Genomic DNA, 22,477 nt, shown 5'->3' with positions numbered 1-22,477 from the left:
TGCAGCCCAAGCACGGGTGCAGCAGCAGCACCCCCTCATGAGTCCAGCAAGTCCCCCTTCCTCCCTTGCTCCCGCTTGTAGCTACCGGCAAAAAAATAAAACAAACGTGCGACCCCCCCCCCCCGGGTCAGCCCCTTTGCGCATCCTGGTGTGGGCCTACCAGCCTCTTCGAAGCTTCCTGCCTGGATGAAGAGGCAAAACAAAAAAGTGCACAAAATATCGTATCAAGAAACAGAACTTAATTAAAGATAGCCACCATATTCTTCGCTTAAAGTTCCTCAGAGTGCCACACGATTTTAACGCATGGTAGCTGTCCTCACAGGAACTTTTATATTATGCGATTTTTCAATATATTATTTTATAGTTTTCTTTTAAGTTATAAAAGTGCTCGTGCTTAATACTATATTAGTAGCCAATGTAGCTGTTACTTAGCTTTTTTGTAAACTGGGTCTGGCTCAATCCCCACCGACGCGTTTCATTTTTTCATCAGGGTCGGGGAAGGAGAACACTATAAAGAGCAAAACTTTATGTTAGCTTAAAGTTTTAAAAACCCAGCAATATTAAAATTTAAACAATGCCACAGAGCTTACCAGAGCAATATACTATCTTAGCTGAATGCTAAATCCATGATTTGTGAGCCGGAAGTGAAAGCACACCGGCAAAATGGAAGCTAATAAATTAAACCACTAGATCATATGACTCACAACTGGCCAATACACTTTGCACCCACAGTTCTTTAACTTGTATACCACAGACACACCCACACTCTCTACTTATTTATCACCGATGTCAAGAGACAAAGTCATATGCTCGCTGTAAGCCAATCACTGGCTAGATTTAAGCCATTAGGATACATAGTGTTAAGCTTAAACATCCAACGCAATTCTTTGATATTTAGATTGTGTTCATAATTTCCTCCCTCCCACCCAACATGAACAGTATGGATGAAGAGGCAACATCGCACGCAGGGCTTCTTCGGAACTTTCTTCCCGTTGAGTCCCTTGTTCTAATGTAACTTTCGGTTTTGCGAGGGAGGGGACAGTTGGATCTGCAATAGGGGGGGGGGGCTGCTAGACCTGCAATTGTGAGGGGAGAGGGCTGCTGCCTGGGAGGAGTGGGAAGGGAGGTGATTCACGGCAGATCCTTTATCGCGGGGACAAGGCCATACACAGCTCCACGTGACGGTGAAAACCTTGTCCCTGCACCCGCAACAACCAGTTGATTTTCCCCCTGTTCCTGGAGGTTACCCCGGCTACCAGTGGGAAACAGTCACCGTGTCATTCTCTAGTTAAAATATCTTTTTTGAAGGTTTCTGAGGCCAGATTGAAATCGGTGGTGGTCTGTGTGGGGGAGTGTCTTAATATCTTCTTTGAAGGTTTCTGAGGCCAGATTGGGGGTCCCTCACCTCTTAAAAACTCTTTCCATTAGTTTTCGTTTTGTTGTTTAACCTTGCCTCCCTGAGCCATTTTTAGCACTAAAATCGCTATTGTGGTGACCATTTTGGATTTCCCAATTTGATTTAAAAAGCTTCTATTTGCCTTAATATACCTTGATTTTGCAATAATTTAACTTAGATGGACTCCTCAGGTTCTGATACAGTGGATTCGTGCTAGATTTGAGCTGGATGGACAATAGAGGGCAAAAGCTCCTCGCACTGGGTTGGAATCCAAACAATGAGATCACTTAATACTTTATACTTTGTTGGGGAGGCAAATGCCTTATTAAAACTAAAGCACAAGACACAGTCCAACTTCCAGTCACTCATAGCTCTGTTATTTGCTGTGGTGCTACGGAGGCGTGGTCCGGGCTAGCACTCGCTGTCTCTCAATATCTCCTTCTGCAGGCCCAGTGCATCCACCTTCTCGGCGCCCAGGATTGAATCATAAGGACCTCCGCAGCAGTTACTATATCCCTCTCTTTGTACAGAATTACTCAAAAGCCAGCCGACAATGCAAAGCCAATTGTTATATACGTGACTTAGTTCATTTGAAACTCTGGTGTGGCAAAAAATACTGTTCTCTTTGCATAGAGTCAAGTGACGTTGTTACCGGAAACATAAAATGAGGCTGGACAAAGGAAACTGTCCAATGAGATAGCCACACAAGTTCCATATTTCCTTCTGAAATTTAGCTGTTAAACTGTAAAATGTTTAACCCTTTCATATCCAAATAACACTGTTAAAAGTTATATGGTCTCCATTTATTGATATTAAAATAAGACTTAGCGATTTAAAAAACTGACCCTCCTTTAATATTAATCCAACGACAATAAAGTAGCCTGGATAGACGGAGCAACTTATTTACACGTCCATTGACCAGCACTTCCAAGCCATGCCCCCACTAGGATTGCCAGAGAAAAAAGGAGGGAAAAGATTACTTATAGTGTAACATAGTTCATGGATAGATGCCATCTGCCAGTTTACAGAGTTGTGACCAGTGATGTTTTTGATCAGTACCGAGACCTGTTCTTTGAAAGGAGTTTCTTCTGTATACCCTTGGGATTTGGTCTGGGGATTTGCGTGGGTTATATTAATTTAAAGACCGCAGGGTCTGTTTTATATTGTGGAGATCCAGAAAATATCAGCGATTGCACTGTGTATTACAAGTTAATATCCACAGTAGAGACTCTGTTTATTGACCAACAAGTCTGGGTCGAGTACCATGTACTTTGGAGCCGGCCTCACTGGACAGATGACCACTAATGGAAGACTTGTAGTGGATATGGAAAATAAGATCTGTAGCACCCTCAATGAGAATAAACATTCTTATCCTATATAATAAAACGCTGGCCGCGCATGCACACTCAACTGCGTGCTTCTGTTTTCCCTGATCTGTGAGATGTAGTTCTTTTCAGTTTGTCTTCGTCGTCGTCTTCGCCCCTCCCCCCAATCCCCGTTGAGCCTCCCACCCGATTTTCCCTTCTCGCGGTTTGGCCGGCTCCCTTAGTCCCTTGCCGCCGCCGCCACCCCCTTCCCTTCCCTTCCCGCGGTCGACAAACCTCTTGGCTCCAGCAGTGGCCGCAGCACTGTAAACACGCTCCTTCGCGGCCTCTACTGCCTTGATTGCTCTTCCGTGTCCCTGATGACATCATCAGAGGTGCGGCAAAGCAAATCGGGGCAGTAGAGGCCGCGAAGCAGCGTGTTTACAGTGCTGCGGCCGCTGCTGGAGCCAAGAGGTTTGTCGACCGTGGGAAGGGAAGGGGGTGGCGGCGGCAAGGGACTAGGGGAGCTGGCCAGACCGCGGGGATGGCGCGCATCTTCAAAAAAGTGTAGGCGGGAGGCGAGTGAAGGAATTTCAGCTCAGAGGAACGGCTGGAGGGTGCTGCAGGTGGCCCATGCAGGTAAACATGGAGGGGAAAGGGGGCTGCTTCGGGGGGAGGGGTGTGCTGGGAGGCAGATCGTTTTGCTTAGGGTGGGAAGACAGAAGGGGGGCCACGGAGAGACAGGGAGGAACTGGAGCGGGAGAGGGAAAGGGGCCTGCTTTGGGGGAGGGGTGTGCTTGGAGGCAGACAGCTTTGCTTGGGGGGGAAGACAGAAGGGGGGCCACAGAGAGACAGGGAGGAACTGGAGCGGGAGAGGGAAAGGGGCCTGTTTTGGGGGAGGGGTGTGCTTGGAGGCAGACAGCTTTGCTTGGGGGAAGACAGAAGGGGGGCCAAGGAGAGACAGTCAGGGAGGAACTGGAGGGGCAGAGGGAAAGGGGTCTGCTTTGGGGGAGGGGTGTGCTGGGAGGTAGATAGCTTTGCTTGGGGTGAGACAAAATGGGGGCCCACGGAGAGACAGTCAGGGAGGAATTGGAGGGGTAGAGGGAAAGGGGGCTGCTTCGGGGGAAGGGGTGTGCTGGGAGGCAGATCGTTTTGCTTAGGGGGGGAAGACGGAAGGGGGGCCACGGAGAGACAGTTAGGGAGGAACTGGAGGGGGAGAAGGGAAGGGGGCTGCTTTCTAGCACCCGTTAATGTAACGGGCTTAAACACTAGTATAGAAATGTTTTACAACATTTTATTTTTTAAATGTTCTGAATGGTATAATAGATTGCATAGTATGAATTAATATATTTTAAGAATGGCTGTTAGACAATAACATCAATTAATATACTGTAATAAAGAGTTTACATATTAAAAGAAAAAAAAGAATGTTCTATAGATAATAAATAGTTGAAAGAAAGTGGTTTGCACTATTTAAGATTCCTCAATCTTAATTCCTGTTTGTGAGAAGAATCTGAATTTTTTAATTGATAGCAAACATAAAATAACATTCAATAAAATATAAAATAGTAAAATGTAATGATTTATGGAATGGAATGCATAATAATTGTCTGTGATAATTTAAAAGTTAATTTAACAGTTAATTTAGTTAAGTTAATATTATAGACTTGTAATACTATTACAAATAATAATATAAATTGAACATATATATGAAATTATTTACATTAACATACTATAGTCTTGGAACTAATTAACTGCTATTGAATAGTCTTATTCTCTGAGATCCTGCAAAATTATATAGTTTAGTTGGATGATAAATAGAGTAATGCTTCTTAAAATTAATATAGGGAAATTGAATATCTCAGACCTTCATTTAAAGTTAGGTATTGAGATTTTTGCTTTAATAGGACATGATATTAGGTCATGAAATATGGAGTATTTCTAACGTGGTTTGTAATTGTTTATTATAATTAATTTGAAAATGTTTAATTAATTAATGAATTAATGTTTAAAGATAACACTTTAATTATTTTAAAGGACGATTTTATTTTCTATTTTGTTTTGTTCAGACATAAGAATGTAATAGAATGATACTTTCAATTTAATCTATTTAATACTATTAAGTTATTTTAATTAATATAAATATGTTTGGTACATGATGAGAATGATGTATCATAAATGATGAAAATTTACAATCTTCTAATATGAATATTTATATGTGCCTGGGGGAGTTTTTTGATTGCTAGTCATGATAAGCAGTTTCAAGTATTCGTATTATTTAATGGGTTAGGGGGAGGGTAGAGGGAGGGATAGAGGGTGGGGAGGGTCCTGGATGTGCATGGGTTATGGTATAAATGGTAATATGAATAGAGAACTACTAATTATAAATGTAAAATGCGTATGAAAATATTTACATTAAACGTCAATGGCCTTAATCACCCCATAAAAAGAAAAAGAACACTTAATTTTCTAAAAAAACAAAATGCAGATATTTATTATATTCAAGAGACCCATTTGTCTGATATAGAATCGAAAAAGTTGGAAGGAGATTGGGTAAAAGAATGTTTTTATGCTCCGGTAGGGAAGAAAGGGGGGGGGGGGGTTTGCCATATTAGTAAATAAAAAATGTAATGCATCATTTAACTTGATTTCAGCTGATCCTATGGGTAGATGGATACATGTGAAAATGAGCTTAGGTAAGGATATTTTGATGCTTTTTAATATTTTATGGTCCTAATTCGAATCAAATTGAATTTTTCAAAACACTCCTACATATTCTTCTACCTCTGGCTACGACTAATTTAATAGTGGCTGGATATTTTAATGCTGTTGTGGACCCTTTATTGGATAAAAAAACCTAGTAGAATGATAAAATCATTAGGATTGGATAATTTGATTCAAGTTTGTGGGCTAAAAGACATCTTGAGAATTTTACACTTTAATGCTCAGGAATTTTCTTTTTGTTCACATGTTCATAAATCATTTTCCAGGATTCATTATATTTTTGTTTCAGATAATCTTATACAACAGGTCAGAACAGCTACCATAGATCCAATTATTCTATCAGATCATGGTGGTGTATGGATAGAATTTGAATTGGGAGAGCAAGATGGAAAGAGACCTGTTTGGAGGTTCAATAATACATTCCTAGAAGACACAAAATTTATTGAAGAATTTAATATAAAAATGGAGGAATATTTCCAATTAAACTCCTCAGAAGAGATCTTATTGGAAACTTTATGGGATGCTTTTAAAGCTACCATGAGAGGGAATATAATTTCCTATTTGGCTCATATTAATATTCAATCAAAAAGGATTTCTTTGATCTAGAGGAAAAGATTAAAGAATTAGAAACAAAATTAACGGTAAAATGGGAACATGATACATTCCAGTCCCTCTTAAAAGCTAAATATAAATATAATGAGATCTCTTCTAAATTGGCTAGGAAGGAATTGTTTACTCAACAGGCTTTGTATTATGGACACTCAAATAAAGCGGGAAGTTTACTAGCAAAAAAAAGGAAAGTAAAGATTGTGGCTATTACGGATGAAAATGGGGTTACTCATTCTCAAATAGATGATATATTAAAACAGTTTCTGAAATATTATAAAACTTTGTACTCTTCTGAGCTTTATTCAAATAAAGAACTTGATGGTTTAGAATTTTTTAAATTAATTGAGGGTCCTAAAATTCCAGAGCATATAAAAGGATCTCTTGATGTACCTATTACACTGAAGGAGATTCAAGCAGCATTGAAGTTTCTTAGAGTTGGATCCGCTCCAAGAGGAGATGGATACACTGTGGAGTTTTATAAATCATTACAAAACACATTAATGCCTTATTTATTAAAATTATATCAAGCTCAATTGAATAAGGGCTGCATTTCAGGTACTATGGCAGTATCTGTGACTATAGTTTTGCCGAAGCCAAATAAAGATCCTTTATTGGTTTCAAATTACAGGCCAATATCTCTAATAAATGTAGATGGAAAACTTTTGGCCAAGTTATTGGCCATACGCTTGGCTAAGGCTCTCCCTTAAAGGTATGCACCTAACCGGATTTGGTGCTCATAGACATTCCTCGTATAACACTAGATTGGCTCTTCATATATTGACATTAACAAAATCCATGAAGGATCCAACCTTCTCTGTATCTTTGGATGTGGAGAAGGCATTTGATCGTGTAGAATGGACTTTTATGTACCAAGCAATGGAGTGGTTTGGACTCGGAGTGGGTTTCTGGATTTATACAAATGATCAAAGCTTTGTATAACTCTCCTTTGGCCAGATTGTATATAAATAATTATTTTTCAGATGGTTTTCGTCTGGAAAGGGGAGTCAGGCAGGGATGTCCTTATCTCCTCTGTTACTTGATATTGTATTGGAACCTTTATTATTGGCTATTCAACAAGCGGAGGAGATTTGGGGTATTCCTTATTCTGGTCGGGAATACAAAATTTCTGCATATGCAGATGATATTTTGCTTCATTTGAGGGATCCTGAATCTACTATTCCACATTTATTGGACTTGATTGAAAGATTTGGAAAGTTTTCAGGATATAAAATAAATTGGAATAAATCATAAGAACATAAGAAATCCCTCCGCTGGGTAAGACCTGAGGTCCATCGTGCCCAGCAGTCCACTCACGCAGCGGCCCAACAGGTCCAGGACCTGTGCAGTAATTCTCTATCTATACCCTTCTATCCCCTTTTCCAGCAGGAAATTGTCCAATCCTTTCTTAAACCCCAGTACTGTACTCTGGACGTGCATTCCAGGTGTCCACCACATGTTGGGTAAAAAAGAACTTCCTATCATTTGTTTTGAATCTGTCCCCTTTCAACTTTTCCGAATGCTCTCTTGTTCTTTTTTTTGAAAGTTTGAAGAATCTGTCCCTCTCTACTCTCTCTATGCCGTTCATGATCTTGTAAATCTCTTTCCCTAGCAACAGCAGCAGATGAATCCAGAGACCAATGGGATAGCACACATCTACCAGCAGGCGGAGATAGAGAAACTGATTAACAGGTGGTCCTATTGGCTGGCACTCCTCCTGTATTTCCAGTATTCTCTATCTCCCATTAGGAAATGGTCGTTATTCAACTAGCTCCTGAATTCTGGCTGTGACTGGAACTTTATTTTCTCCTCTTGAGGTTTCTCTTCAGCGAGACTGCCATTCTGTTTCTCCTGTAGAGGTTTCTCTTCAGTGAGCTGGCAATGCTGTTTCTCCTGTTGAGGTTTTCTCTTCAGTGAGACAGGGATGTCCGGCTGAACGGTGCCGGCTTTAGGGATTACACCTGGGCCCCCCCAGGTCCCTGCCTCACCCTCCCTCCATTGCTAGAGGGTCTGACTGGGTCTCAATTTTTTCTTCTTTCCCTTCTCTGGTTAAAAAAAAAAAAGAGAGACCACAGTTGCTACATTCTGCCTTGTTATTGCTGCACTACTAGCTCTAACTGGCTTCAACCGGCCCTAACAACAAGCTTGTGAGTATGTCTGGTTTTAACTGTTGTTTGAACTTCAGGTTCTGTTTGGGAGTCTTAGTACTATGGGTTCGATCATCGTACATTTAAGGAATGGATATTTTATTGAAGCTAAGTTTTAGGACTAGAAATCCGTTGAGGGAGCTGGGACTTTCCCGCTCTTTGCATGCACGCGCTTGGTTTCCTTGTTGGTTACAGCGCGGCAGTAGTGGTGCGATTTCATGCTCGCACTTGGTCTCCTTGATGGGTTTCAGTGCAGCAGTAGTAGTCCTGTTTATTCTGAGGCTCTCTTTTGTCGGTGTTTTTCACGGCCATGTGCAGCTGATTGTGCAGGTGCCGGTTTATAGCAGCGCGCTTGAGATGGGACATGCTTTTTCTGGTGCTGTAGGCAGCACCGCACTATTCTTCTGGTTATTCCCCAAGTCTGATTTTCTTTCTATGCAGGCCGCGACAGGGTAAATTTTGCGGGGTTTGAATCCGACTATGTTTCTAGGACCGTTGATGTAGCGGTCACGTGTCAGCGAGAATCAGGCGTGCGCTTTGGTCTCCGGCAATGGCAGGAGAGCTGCAGCGTTCCAGTAGTTTATTTACAGCTGACTTTGGTCAGAGTATGCCACGGCTTCTCTCCTTTCCGGTTCAGACAAGTTGTTCGTGTTTCACCAGCTTTGGGACAAGCTTAGGCAGATTTATATGTCTATGGCTATGTTCCTGCTGTATTCCCTTGAAGGAAGCTGCTAGTTTAATCAGACTCTGGGGTTAGCACTCAAGGGGATTACCAGAGAGACTCTGACCTTGCTAGGTCACCCAGTCTCGGTTTGTCTCCAGACTGGGTCGACATACCGCACAGTGAGATCAGCAGTAAGATAGTGCCCTGTATTTCACACGGATATCTCATTGTCTCTCTTGGGGTCCCTGCAGATTGAGCCTTTGTCTGTTGGTAACTGTCCTTCTTATTTGGGCCTCTGTGCTGCGCTGCATGTGTCTAGTAGTGGCATGGGATATATATGCCTAAAGGTAGTACAAACAGTTTCCAAGTTCGGGCTGTCTCTATGGGCATAATGACACTTCGCATCTTCCTGCGGCCAGGACTCTCTTTCTCTATTTCTGAGAGGGCCTGGACTTCAGATTTCCATTCTTATCATGCTGGTTTCTCCTGTCGCCATCTTCTCATGGCACATGCTAGAAGGACCCCCAACCAGACGGAAGGGCTGTGCAGCTCCTTCTAACCAGGAGCCAGTTACCTATTCTATCAAACCCGCGGAGGAGCGCGCGCTATGTGGCTGTTAGCCTCATCCCTGAAGCTCTCATTAGCGATGTGAGCTTTGTCTGATGCCTGTTAGGATGCTGTTGCTTTCCACGGGGCGATAGATGCAGCATCTTGATTGCGTCTAGTACGTATTCACTTTAACGGACATACGTATTTCGCTTACGTTGCATGGAGTTTGTACTGTTTTCATGGTTCCAGTATACTCTTTACATTGCGAAACTTGATTTTTCCTAGGAGAATTTATTTCTTCTTACAGATCCTACAGTTTTATTCCTGCTGTTCCCTGACCTTCTGCACTTCATTCTGAGGGGATCTTGACTTCTTCCAATGACTCTTCAGGCTTTCTCATGAGGGAGAAGACGCTATAATGTCAGGTCAGGGGGCTGTGAACATTTTTCAGGATGCTTGCAACTTTGCATCCTCCTCAGGTTTCCAGTTCGTTCTTGGAGTCTCTATGTTTTGTGTTTCCCTTTTAAGTGTTACTGGTCCTCAGGGCAGTTCTTGTAGTTCTTCGGGAACTAAGGGACGTTATTCCACTTACTGCATGGTGCCCAAGACGGGGGCATTGGGCAGGCTGGATCCCATTTTTCTGAATTAGTTTCTCAAGGTTACACATTTCTGCAGAAAAACTGGGAGAATATTTACATTTTTACTATGGACTCCGAATCGGCACTAGGTTTGCTTGCCTCTCTTGGAGCAGCGCTTTTGGTTTTGGCACATGCTATTTCGCCTACCCAAGGCTTCACGAACATTTTAGGAAATGTGGGCAGTGGTACCGTTTTGGCGCTACCAGGCGATTCACCTTATTTATTCTTGACTGACTGCTTGATTTGTACGTCTTCCAGTCAGGCCATTTGACTGACACGAAAAGGGTGGCTTCTTTTCCTCAGTTCTTTGGACGTGAATCTTCAAATTTGCACAGCGCTCTTTTCTCCCGTACTATTTATAGGTATATCGGGGAGATGTTTTTATTCATATAGGAGAGAAATGTGTTTCTTCCCAGAGACTAGGGCGATGAGTCACAGTCTCAGGTTTGCATTCTTCTTCGGTCACCATGACCAAGAGTATGGGATTCTGTACAGGTTCTAGGATCCATGTTGCTGACTCCACTGGGAACTTCGGCTTGCTTTCCCATTATAACGCTACAGCGGTCGCTTTTGTTCCGGTGGTTCCCGGTATCTCAGGGCTCCAATTATTTGGTAGGCTTCTCATGCATCGCTCTGTATGATTTGGTGGCTCAGTGAGATTTCTCTTTTCAAAGGCATGCCTCGGTCTTTGCTGGACTAGCTCATGGTCACCAAACATCCTGGGCTGTCGGGTTGGGAGGCTCGGTGCTTTCCATCCTCAGCTCCAGGAGTCTGGTCTTAAGAGGCGACTCAGTACTTGTTCATTCTTCTACTCTGGAGCATGGTCGGGCTACCGTTTCTGGAGCTTCAGACCATTCTTCCAGAATGACGCTGAAGGTCTTTTCAGTCAGTATTATGATGGGGATATTTCTCTACAGCCTGGGCAGTAGGTGATGTACTCAGTTGGCAGATAAAGTTGTGGTTCTACTTCAATGGGTGGACCCTCATCTTCCTCTTCTGTTGGCAGATCATTTTATGGGTCAGGAAAAGAGTTTGGATAAACTTTCTCTCCGCGAAATCTGAGCATGGCCCATTTATTGTATATTACAGTGTACAGCACCGTGTATGTTCTAGAAAGTGTAAATGTTAGTAATAGTGAAATCTTCTACATCCTGGATATTGAGAATTGTGGCTCAGGCGTTCCAGCTCTTTTTATGGAAGTGAGATCTTCTGGAACTAGACCTCATGGCCTCGTTTCAAAATTCTAAGCTTCCTAGCTTCTTTGGCGGGCACAGGGAGTGGGAGTCGGAGAGGGTAGCAGCGTGGCTTCTTTCTCGCCTCTGTTTTTTTCTTTTTTTCTTTTTTTCGGTGTTTTCCCCTGCCTGATGATGGCTTGGATTTGCCATCTCAAGCTTGCTTTCAGGGCACAGTATTTGTAGAATCTATGGATTGGCTGCGCCATCCTTGCTATGCGGTTCTGTTGAGTCTTTTGACAGCCGGACTGTTGAATTTCCTGGTTTCTCAAGATTTGCTCACCTAGGGTCCGATCAACATGGATATTCGTACTACTTTGGTATTGCGACCTAGCTTTTGAAAAGTCATGGTTGACGTGTAAGGGTTATGCGAAGCAGATTGTTTCTTCTCTTGTCCAAGCGATGCAAACGATCTTCATCGGTGGCTTCTGCTTCCTTTTGGAGGTTTTTCCTTTCTTGGGTACTTCTCCACATTTGCACCCTTACAGAGTTCTTTTTTGACACAAGTATATTGCCGAGGGCTTAGCGTTCAATTCCCTTCAGCTTCAAGTGCCATTCTTAGCTTGTTACAAGGGCTAGGTATATTGCTCTTCACTTCCTTCTCAGCTTCATGTAGTTCAGTTCCTACTAGGAGTATGGTATATTCGTATACCTCTTAGAAGGCCCGTCCGGAGTACAGTCTTAAGGTACTTCTTCGTAGTTTACCGAAGGCTTCATTTCATCCTTGTCTTTTGATACTCTAAAGGGCTGTGCCATTGAACACAGAGTTTCTTGTGGCCATGGCTTCAGCTCGGTGGTTTTCTGAGTTGCAGGCTTTGTTTGGCAGGGATTCCTATTTCTGATTTACAAAATCTGGGGTGTCAATTCGGACGGTCCACAATTTCTTTCTAAGGAGGTGGCATCCTTTCTTTTATGTCGCTCTCACTTTTCCTTCATCCTGGGAGGAGAAATGGGGAGACGTGCTTTTATTCACTGCACTTTTGAAAGTGTGTAGCGTTCTCAGCGAGCTAGGTTTCTAATGGCTTTTAGTTGTTTAGATCACCTTTTTGTATTCTTCACGAGACGCCTCAAACGTATGGCGGCATCCAAAGCCTCCATCGCTCGATGGGTCCAGGAGGACATTCTTTACGCTTGCTTGATGGCAGGGAAGCGGTTGGCGAAAGAACTTCATGACCATTCCGCCAGAGCGATGGCTACTTCTTGGACTCGGTCCAGAGGTTTTTTCCTTGGAGGAGTTTTGTCTCGCAGCTACTTGGTCTTCCGAGAGTGCTTTCTCTCAGCATTACTGGTTGGATGTGGAGGCGCATGCGGTAGATGCGTTTAGTGCTTTGGTTGTTGCGGAGGCGGCGTTTGCTTCCCACCCAGATTGAGGATTGCTTTGCTACATCCCATTGATCTCTGGATTCATCTGCTGCTGTTGCTAGGGAAGGAAAAATTATGTTCTTACCTGTTAATTTTCTTTCCCTTAGACGCAGCAGATGAATCCAGAGCCCCACCCTTTCTGGATATAGTCTGTCAGTTTTTTCTTTTCCAACTTTCGAAGTTTGTTATTATTGAGGGTTGTATTCTGTATTATTGCCTTTTGAGATTTGTTATGGGAAAGAAGTTTTTTTACCTGCTTTGCCTATTGATGGTTATGGATGCTTGGGCAAGGAGCTATACTGGAGATCCAGGAGGAGTGCTAGCCAATAGGACCACCTGTTATTCAGTTTCTCTATCTCCGCCTGCTTATAGATGTGTGCTATCCCATTGGTCTATGAATTCATCTGCTGCGTCTAAGGGAAAGAAAATTAACAGGTAAGAACATAATTTTTCCATCATATCCCCTCTAAGTCTCCTCTTCTCCAGGGAATAGAGACCCAGTTTCTCCAATCTCTCCGCGTATGAAAGGTTTTCCATCCCTTTTATCAGATGTGTCGCTCTCCTCTGAACCCTCTCGAGTAACGCTATATCCTTCTTAAGGTACAGCGACCAATATTGGACGCAGTATTCCAGGTGCGGGCGCACCATCGCCCGATACAACGGCAGGATAACTTCTTTCGTTCTGATTGTAATGCCCTTCTTGATTTTACCTAGCATTCTGTTCGCTCTCTTAGTGGCCGCTGCACACTGTGCCGTTGGCTTCATTGTCATGTTCACCATTACCCACAAATCCCTTTCTGATTCAGTAACATCCCTCCCATCGTATAGTTGTACCTCGGGTTCCTGCTACCCACATGCAATACTTTACATTTCTCAACGTTGAACTTCATCTGCCATCTCGTCGCCCATTCCCCTAGTTTGTTCAAGTTCCTTTGCAATTCTTCGCAGTCCTCTTTAGTCCGAGCTCTACTAAATAGTTTGGTGTCATCTGCAAATTTTATTATCTCACACTTTGTCCCTGTTTCCAGATCATTTATGAATATATTAAATAGCATCGGCCCGAGCATCGAGCCCTGCGGAACACCACTCGTGACCCTCCTCCAGTCCGAGTAGTGGCCCTTCACCCCTACCCTCTGTTTCCTATCCGCCAACCAGTTTCTGATCCATCTATATACGTCTCCTTCCACCCCACGGCTCTTCAGTTTCCGGAGTAGACGTTTATGAGGCACTTTGCCAGGAAATCTAGGTATATGATGTCTATGGGGTCTCCTCTGTCCATCCGTTTGCTAATTCCTTCGAAGAAGTGCAATAAGTTAGTTAGGCACGATCTCCCCCTGCAGAAGCCATTGGCTGGTTATCAGACGTTCGTTTCTTTCAAAATGTTCATCGATGTTTTCTTTTATCAGTGCTTCTGCCATTTTTCCTGGAACCGAGTTCAGACTCACCGGTCTGTAGTTTCCCGGGTCCCCACCTGATCCCTTTTTAAAGATGGGTGTGACTTTGGCTATCTTCCAATTCTCCGGGATCACCTGTTTTCAGGGATAGGTTGCAAATTTGGTGCACTAGTTCCGCTATCTCCTCCTTTAATTCCTTCAGAACCCTTGGATGGATTCTGTGTGGACCCGGGGATTTGTCAGTTTTTAGTTTTTCTATCTGCCTGCGCACATCTTCGATGCTCACGTCCAAGGATGTTAATTTTTCTGCTTGATTTCCATTGAAGAATTGGTCAGGTTCCGATATGTTGTTTGTGTCTTCGTTTGTAAATACAGACGAAAAGAACATGTTAAGTCTTTCCGCGACTTCTTTCTCCTCCTTCACCACTCCCTTCCTGTCTCCGTCATCCAGTGGTCCTACCTCCTCCCTAGCCGGCTGCTTCCCTTTAACATATCTAAAGAACGGTTTGAAATTTCGTGCTTCCCTGGATAGCCTCTTTTCATACTCTTTTGGCTTTTCGAACCACATGGTGACATTCTTTTTGGTACTTCCTGTGTTCTTTCCAGTTCCCCTCAGTTTTGTCCTTTTTCCATTTCCTGAATGAATTTTTTTATTGCCTATTGCTTCCTTCACTATTTTAGTTATCCACGCTGGGTCTTTTGTTCGACCCTTTTTGCACCCCTTTCTGAATCTGGGGATATACAGATTTTGCGCCTCGCACAACGTGTCCTTAAAAAAAGACCAGGCATGCCGTTTTTTGTAAGTGTTCCTAAGTTTCTTACTTACCATTTCCCTCATTGCTTCGTAGTTGCCTTTCCTGTAGTTAAGCTGTCGCTATGGTTCTCTTACCTTTCGGTTTTCCTACCTCAACCTTGAACTTGATCATATTATGATCACTGTTTCCCAACGGTCCCACTACTTCCGCTTAATATACATTCTCAAAAAGGATTGTTTGATCAGTTCCCTTTTCTTTGGAAAGAAGAGGGTATCAAATATTTAGGAATATGGATTTATAAAACACTAGAAGAAACAATGAAAATAAATGGGAAAACTTTATTGTCAAAGGTTACAGAAATATGTGAGCAATGGAATCCGTTACATTTATCTTGGTAGGGGAGAGTTCAAACAGTGAAAATGTTGATTTTGCCTGTGGTGTGTTATCAAATGGGAATGTTACCAATTTATTTTCAAAGCTCTTTTTATGAAACATTGAATAGTATTCTTATCAAATTAATTTGGATGGGCAAAACTGCTAGAATAGCTTTAGTATCTTTATAAAAATCAATTGAGGAGGGAGGGGTAAATTTTCCAAATTTCTATAGGTATCATCAGGCCTATATTCTGTGTCAAGGTATGTACTGGATCCTTCCTGACCTCATGGAACATTATCCAGAGTGGTTAATTTTGGAATGGAAAATTATGTCCCCAATGCGTTTGTCTCATGTATTTAGACATTAAACTACCTAGTTATGCTAAGAATAATAACATTATTTTTGATACTTGGAAGACCCTGAGATGTATAAATAAATTAACTGAAATTCCTATAGAACAGTCTTTGTGTCAATCATTATGGCTAAATTCTAGGATACAAATAGGCGGGTCAAAAATTGCCTGGAAAGATTGGATGCAAGTAGGCATAAGAAAATTAGAGGATGTTATTTTAAATGGAAAACTGCTTGATTTTTCATGGTTGCAACAATCTTTTGGTATCTCAAAATTTCAATTTTATAAATGGTTGCAACTGAAGCAGGCTATTAAGAAAGGGTTCCCTGAGTGGTTTAATTGAAAAAAATTTTATAGCCTGCAATTCCTCTGTTTCCAGGCAGATATGCTAGGACATCAAGTTGCCAAGTGGTATAAATTAATATCTGAACTTATGAATAAAAATCCCAAAAATGCTCTTAGAGATATTTGGAGCATTGAGATTAAGCAGTATATTTCTGCATCTCGATGGCCACGTATTTGGTCCTGGAGGATGAGGTGACAGCATCAGCATCTATGAAACAAACTTGGTTCTTTTTATTACATCGTTCTTTTTGGACCCCAGTTAGATTGAATAAGTTAGATAATTCTAGATCTAATAGATGCTGGCACTGTCACCTAGACATAGGAGCATTAGACCATTTACTATTTTATTGCCCTAAAATTCTGATTTTTTGGAAATCAATTTGGGGACATATTAATAATATTTTAAATTCTGAGATTCCTTTAACTTATGAAACAATAATTTGTGGTACCATTTTACATATCAAAGATCCCTTAGATAAACATAAAAGATGTCTATTTTTAATTATGACAAGTACGGCTATACAATTGATTACACAAAATTGCAAAAACTGGGATCGTCTCAACTTTACATTCTGGTGGGCTAGTTTATGACTTAGCATTCATTTTCTCATATTTATATATTGTTATATTAGGGAATAATGAAAAATTTAAATTAATTTGGGGCCCATTGACGTCCTTTGTAGAATCTCTATAATTATGGTCTGTTATTAGATAATATACACATCCGGGGATGGGTAGGAGGTATACAAAGTCTTTAATCAACTATTTTTATGAATGAAAATAGGGGGGAAGGTTGACAAATTTTGTGGTTTGAAAAATAAGTCTGAATGGATATATATATATGTATTTTCTGTTTAAAATATGTATAATATAATACTAAAATTAGAGGAAATGTATAATATAATACTAAAATTAGAGGAAAATTTTATAGCCAATTTTATAGCCAATATTTGAAGAATTTATCTATCGAAACTCCCTAGTAACTACCTACAACCTCCTTCTAGGAGACCTCAACCTTCACCTTGAAAACAATTCCTGCAAAGATGCTGAAACCGTACTAGCATACCTAGAAGCCTTAACATATAAAATCTTAGATCCTCAAACTACACATGAAAAAGGACACCAGCTGGACATCGTAGCATACATGTCCCAACAGACCTCACACCCAGAAATTCAAACCTTAAACGGAAAATGGTACCGTTCCCTTTGGTCTGATCACTACACCTACTCATTTGAAATCAATTGTGTAACAAACACACTCCGTCTACTCAAAAGACTACCTTCCGCTCACGCAAACATATAGATCCCACAGTATTCTGGACAAAAACAGACCAATAAAGCCAGTTGGATAAGGACTGGGATGATAGGAGCTTAGTCTCCATGCCACTTTGTTCCCAAAGTGACTGTTCTATATTGGTTGTTCAGAAGCTTTGATGGAGTCCTGTGGATAGAAGGCTGCGGTAGCTCTGGATCAAGGAGATGACAGTGTGCAGGCTCTTTAAGTCAGCGGGTCTGCTGGACATTGTTGCAGAGGTGCTACAGGAGGAGATTGCACTAGAGACCCGTTACCTGTACCTTAAGAAGTTGAGGTGAAAATGTAACTGTGATGGAGTTCAAAAATGCGTGGGATGAACACAGAGGATCTAGAATCAGAAAAGAATAGTAAATATTGAAGAATTAAGGCCAGTACTGGGCAGACTTGTGGCCGTTTGGTTGAGGATGGGTTGAGGAGGGCTTCAATGGCTGGGATAGTGTAGATGGACTGGAATGAGCTTTGACGGAGACTTCAGAAGTTGGAACCTAAGAACAGTACCAGGCAGAAGTTTGGATTCTTGCCCAGAAATAGCTAAGAACCCCCCCCCCCAAACAAATTTTTAGATTGAATCAGGTTGAGCAGACTGGATGGATCATTCGGGTCTTTATTTGCCGTCATCTACTATGTTAATATGTAACACAGAAGAACTCTGCGCGCACCCAGTTTCTTCAATAGGCGATCTTGTGACTTGGAACCTGTCAGCTGAAAGTCAGGCAAATACACATCCTGATTGACATGGAAAACTGAAATCATGTTCGGTAAGCAGGAAGCCAGCCCTCATAAGAAGATCCCTGATATCCAAATAAGCTCTCCACATCAAATTAACAAATTCAAGAGAAAAGACTTTATTAGGTAACACTAATAAAGTAGCGCATGTGGCAGGCGTGGATAATTACCTCATCAGGCATTATCTACAGCAGCGTTCCAGTCCATCATTCTTCGATGGGATTGGCCAACTTTCCATCTGATGCCTATGGCGAGGAGCAAGCAGGTGGACTGTTTCTTCAATGGAAGATCCGAGCCCAGAAGTGAAGGTCTGGATGCCCTTGTCCAGCCTTGGCCAAAGAGCAAGCTCTTGTACATGTGTCTTCCATGGTCCATGACAGGGCATATACTTCACAGAATAGCAAACCATCCAGGGAGAGTGGTCCTTTATAGTTCTGGATTGGCCATGCAGGCCGTGGTACGCGGACCTAGTACATCTTCAGAGGGACAAGGGTCTTAGACTGCAGGTACTGCCCGATCTTCTATGTCAGGGTCTTAGAAGATCTGGATCGCTTTGGTCTTACAGCATGGCTCTTGAGCACAAGACATTAGAGTGCAAAGGATACTCAGAGGTAGTCATTGCTATCCTTTTCAGAGTCAAGAAGCCTTTGACAGTTTCTGCTTATGCTAAGGCATGGGAGACTTTTCAACACTGGTGCACAAAAGAGAAGATGGAGCCATTTAGTGCTCCGATCGAAGTGGTGCTAGCTTTCATCCAAGCAGGTCTTGACAAAGACCTTTCAGTGGCATCACTCAGGGTCCAAGTGACAGGCCTCTTGTGGTTTAGAGCCTGTGGACACAAAACTCCCCTGGCTTCTCATCCAGACAGTCAGATCCCTAAAGGGGGCATTTATGCTCAGATCTCCGGTAAGACAGCCTTTTCCATTGTGTAACTTTAACATGGTTTTGTAAGGCTGACAGCAGAAGGATCACGTTGCTAATGCTGCCGGCTTTCTGAAGTTTTGAAATTGCAGTGCCGGAGGAGGTACTAGAACAGGGAAATCTCAGAAAAGCCATATCCAATTTGGGGTGGCCTGGGTAGAGGCTAGAGAGAGAGAGAGAGAGGCTGTGTGGGGATGAGACTAGAGGGAGGCAGGGGCAGGGCACTGTGCATGGGATGGGGGTGAGGTGAGGTGGGTTTGGGGGTCAGATGACCCCCCCTTTTTTTTTACTTAGCAAATATGGTAACCCTAACCCTCTCTTTGTGCCACACTTAATGTCTTGCAATACTTTTGTGTTTGTCATAAATTCTTGCCATCAAGTTTAAAAAATAAATTGGGTTTAGCTCACTTTTTTTTCCAGCATAAGTAAACTTTAGAACAACTTTTATTTGCCTGTGCTTTGTATCCAAGAGATCTTAGTTCAGTCTTACTGAGATCTTGGATTGGTTCTGAGTGTGTGTATTTTAAAGCTATATTTCAAAATTATGTGGTTTCCGTTTTTAATTAGTTTTATATGTGTACTGTTCTTATTTTAATCTTTGTTTTGTAATATTGCATAAAGCTTTCAGTGATTAGCAGGATATAAATAAGTAAATTCAATGTTTGTACCTGAATCAATAGAACAAGGGTGTTTTGCTGTCATATTTATTTGGTCCTCGAGGTCTGCAACCTGGTACAGTGGTTAAAACTACAGCCTTAGCATCCTGGGGTTGTGGGTTAAAACCCATGCTGCTCCCTGTGATCCTGGGCAAGTCACTTAATGTCCCTATTGCCCCAGGTACATTAGATAGATTGTAAGCCCACTGGGACAGACAGGGAAAAATGTTTGAGTACCTGAATAAATTCATGTAAACTTCTGTGCTCTCTTGGGAGAACGGTATAGAAAAATGAATGAAAAATAAATATATATGAGATCTATTTGCATGTACTGTTTCCATTGTATGCAGCTAGATCTCATGCATATTTATTGCAGAAATCCTGAAAACCTGACTGGGTTGTGAACCTTGAAGACCAACATCTGAACACCTCTGCAGTAAACCATCAGTGGGTTTTGAACCTTGGGTTCCATTGTTCTCAGCCTACAGCTCTAACCACTGGACTGCTACTCAATTTAGTTTCAAGTGAGTTTCATTGGATGGGAAAACCCCACTGTTATATTAAAAAAAGAAAAAATAATACTTTCTCCAATAGCCTTACTAGGTCATACCAATGGTCCATCAAGCCCAGTAGCCTGTCCTCATGGTAGCCAATCCAGGTCACTAGTACCTGGCAAAAACTCAGAGTAGCAACATTTCATGCTACTGATCCAGGGCAAGCAGTGGCTTCCACCATGTCTTTCTCAATAACAGACTATGGACTTTTACTCCAGGAAATAGTCCTAAACTGGGAAAAAACCATTTGGGATCCGAAAGTAACAATGGGTGGATGATTCATAAACTGACTAACCAAACAAATTTTCTGTGCACATCTCTAGAATTTGAAAGAATAAAGTATATTTAATTTTTCAAACTAAATTAACTGAAAATTAAAATACTGTATGTTGATAAAAAAACAAAACATATTTTTCTTTTTAGGGAAATAATCTTTGCTGGGACCTCATGGTTTAAGTGAGACTAAAGATGAGTATAAGCAGTGATGAGGTCAACTTCCTGGTTTATAGATATTTGCAGGAGTCGGGTGAGTTAATAGATGACACATTAAATTTTGAATATTAATAGATATCTCAATTGTTTTTTCTTGTTTATGAAAATGCATTCTGCCAAATTGTGAAAAGTTGCAAGTAGTGAATATCTAAACTTAAATGGCTACAATTTCCATGCAATACAGTTTATAAAATTTTTTGCACAGGACTCTATAAGGGTGGTTCTGTAAGGGGACTCCTAGATTTACATGCTGGGAAAATGTCTGAAGCCTGTTCTATACAGAAAAGGGTATACCTACTTTTCTCTATAGAATACTAGTGTAAGTAGTTGAAAATATGCCTATATAAAAATATATAAATACACCAGCCATAGAGGGGGTGGGTGGGATTTGGACTTGAATACCGCCTTTTTGTAGTTAGACAACTACACTCAAAGCAGTTTACATACAGGTACTTCAAGCATTTTCCCTATCTGTCCTGGTGGTCTCACAATCTATCTAATGTACCTGGGGCACTAGAGAATTAAGTGACTTGCCCAGGGTCACAAGGAGCAGTACAGGGTTTGAACCCAGAACTTCAGGGTGCTATAGCTGTAGCTAATCAGTATGCCACAATAGAGCAAGTATAAATGCTTGTACCTAGATTGCAAAAGACTACATATAGATTCTAAGATTTTGTAGAAACATGATAAACATAGAAACATGATGGTAGATAAAGCCATTATGGCCCATCCACTCTGCCCATCCGCAGTAACCATTATCTCTTCCTCTCTAAGAGATCCCACGTGAGTATCCCAGGCTTTCTTGAAATCAGACACAGTCTCTGTCTTCACCACTTCAACCGGGAGACTGTTCACGCATCTACCACCCTTTCTGCAAAAAAGTATTTCCTTAGATTTACTCCTGAGCCTATCACCTCATAACTTCATCCTATGCCCTCTTATTCCAGAGCTTCCTTTCAAATGAAAGAGACTCGACTCATGCACATTTACATCACGTAGGTATTTAAACATCTCTATCATATCTTCCCTCTCCCCTCCAAAGTATACATATTGAGATCTTTAAGTCTGTCCCCATACACCTTATGATGAAGACCACATACCATTTTAGTAGCCTTCCTCTGGACCGACTCCATCCTTTTTATATCTTTTTGAAAGTGTGGCCTCCATAATTGTACACAATATTCTAAATGAGGGCATCAATAACTCCTTTTTCCTACTGGTCATACCTCTCCCTATGCACTCTAGCATCCTTCAAGCTTTCGCCGTAACCTTTTCAACCTGTTTGGCCACCTTAAGATCATCACATCACACCCAAGTCCCCGCTCTTCTGTTTTCACTTAAGTTTTTCACCCCTAAACTGTACTATTTCTTTGAGTTTTTGCATCCCAAATGCATGACCTTGTATTTCTTAGCATTAAATTTTAGCTGCCAAATTTCAGACCATTCTTCAAGCTTCGCTAGGTCTTTCTTCATGTTGTTCACACCATCCAGGATGTCTGCTCTATTGAAGATTTTGGTATCATCCGCAGAGACAAATCTTACCTAACATCCCTTCAGCAATATCACTTATAAAAATGTTAAAAAGAACAGGCCCAAGAACAGAACCTTGAGGCACACCACTGGTAACATCCTTTATCCCAGGACAAGCAGGTAGCCTATTCTCACATGTGGGTAACTTCATCCACGGAGCCCGGATGCGGACAGCCTCGCAAGCAGACTTGCTTGAAGAAACTCAGAAGTTTCTAGTCTGCCGCACCGTGTATGTGTGAGTGCCTTCCCGCCCAGCACAGGGCGTGTCTCCTCAGTTCTCAGTTTTCCATGGAGCCAAGAAGTCCATCTTTGACACTCTGCGCTGAACTTAGTTCGCTTCATGCCTTCTCTCACTGTGGCTCGTGTTTTATTTTTTTATTTCCGTGTTGCTGTACTTTTCTTTCGGTCTTTGTTTTAAAAAAAAAAAGAATTTTTTTCG

The 22,477-nt window shown here is 41.8% G+C and overlaps 1 protein-coding gene across 7 annotated transcripts in view; it reads left to right on the top strand.

The window, feature by feature from the left end:
- The window catches only part of TBL1XR1 (TBL1X receptor 1), a 226,475-nt gene that overhangs the window by 57,382 nt on the left and 146,616 nt on the right, over window positions 1–22,477 (top strand). For 6 of the 7 annotated variants that reach the window (XM_033958026.1, XM_033958031.1, XM_033958029.1 and 3 more), the window contains one exon: window positions 20,440–20,542. In XM_033958026.1, the coding sequence (XP_033813917.1) occupies window positions 20,485–20,542 (58 nt within the window). In that variant the 5' untranslated portion in view covers window positions 20,440–20,484. Of the gene's footprint in view, window positions 1–5,354; window positions 5,397–20,439; window positions 20,543–22,477 lie in introns of all 7 variants that reach the window. The other variant, XM_033958028.1, reaches the window with a different exon arrangement.

Source organism: Geotrypetes seraphini, chromosome 9 (assembly GCF_902459505.1).
Source record: "Geotrypetes seraphini chromosome 9, aGeoSer1.1, whole genome shotgun sequence".
Lineage (NCBI taxonomy): Eukaryota > Metazoa > Chordata > Amphibia > Gymnophiona > Dermophiidae > Geotrypetes > Geotrypetes seraphini.
The sequence above is the reverse complement of the archived record's forward strand: the minus strand, read 5'-3'. Positions and strand labels throughout refer to the sequence as shown.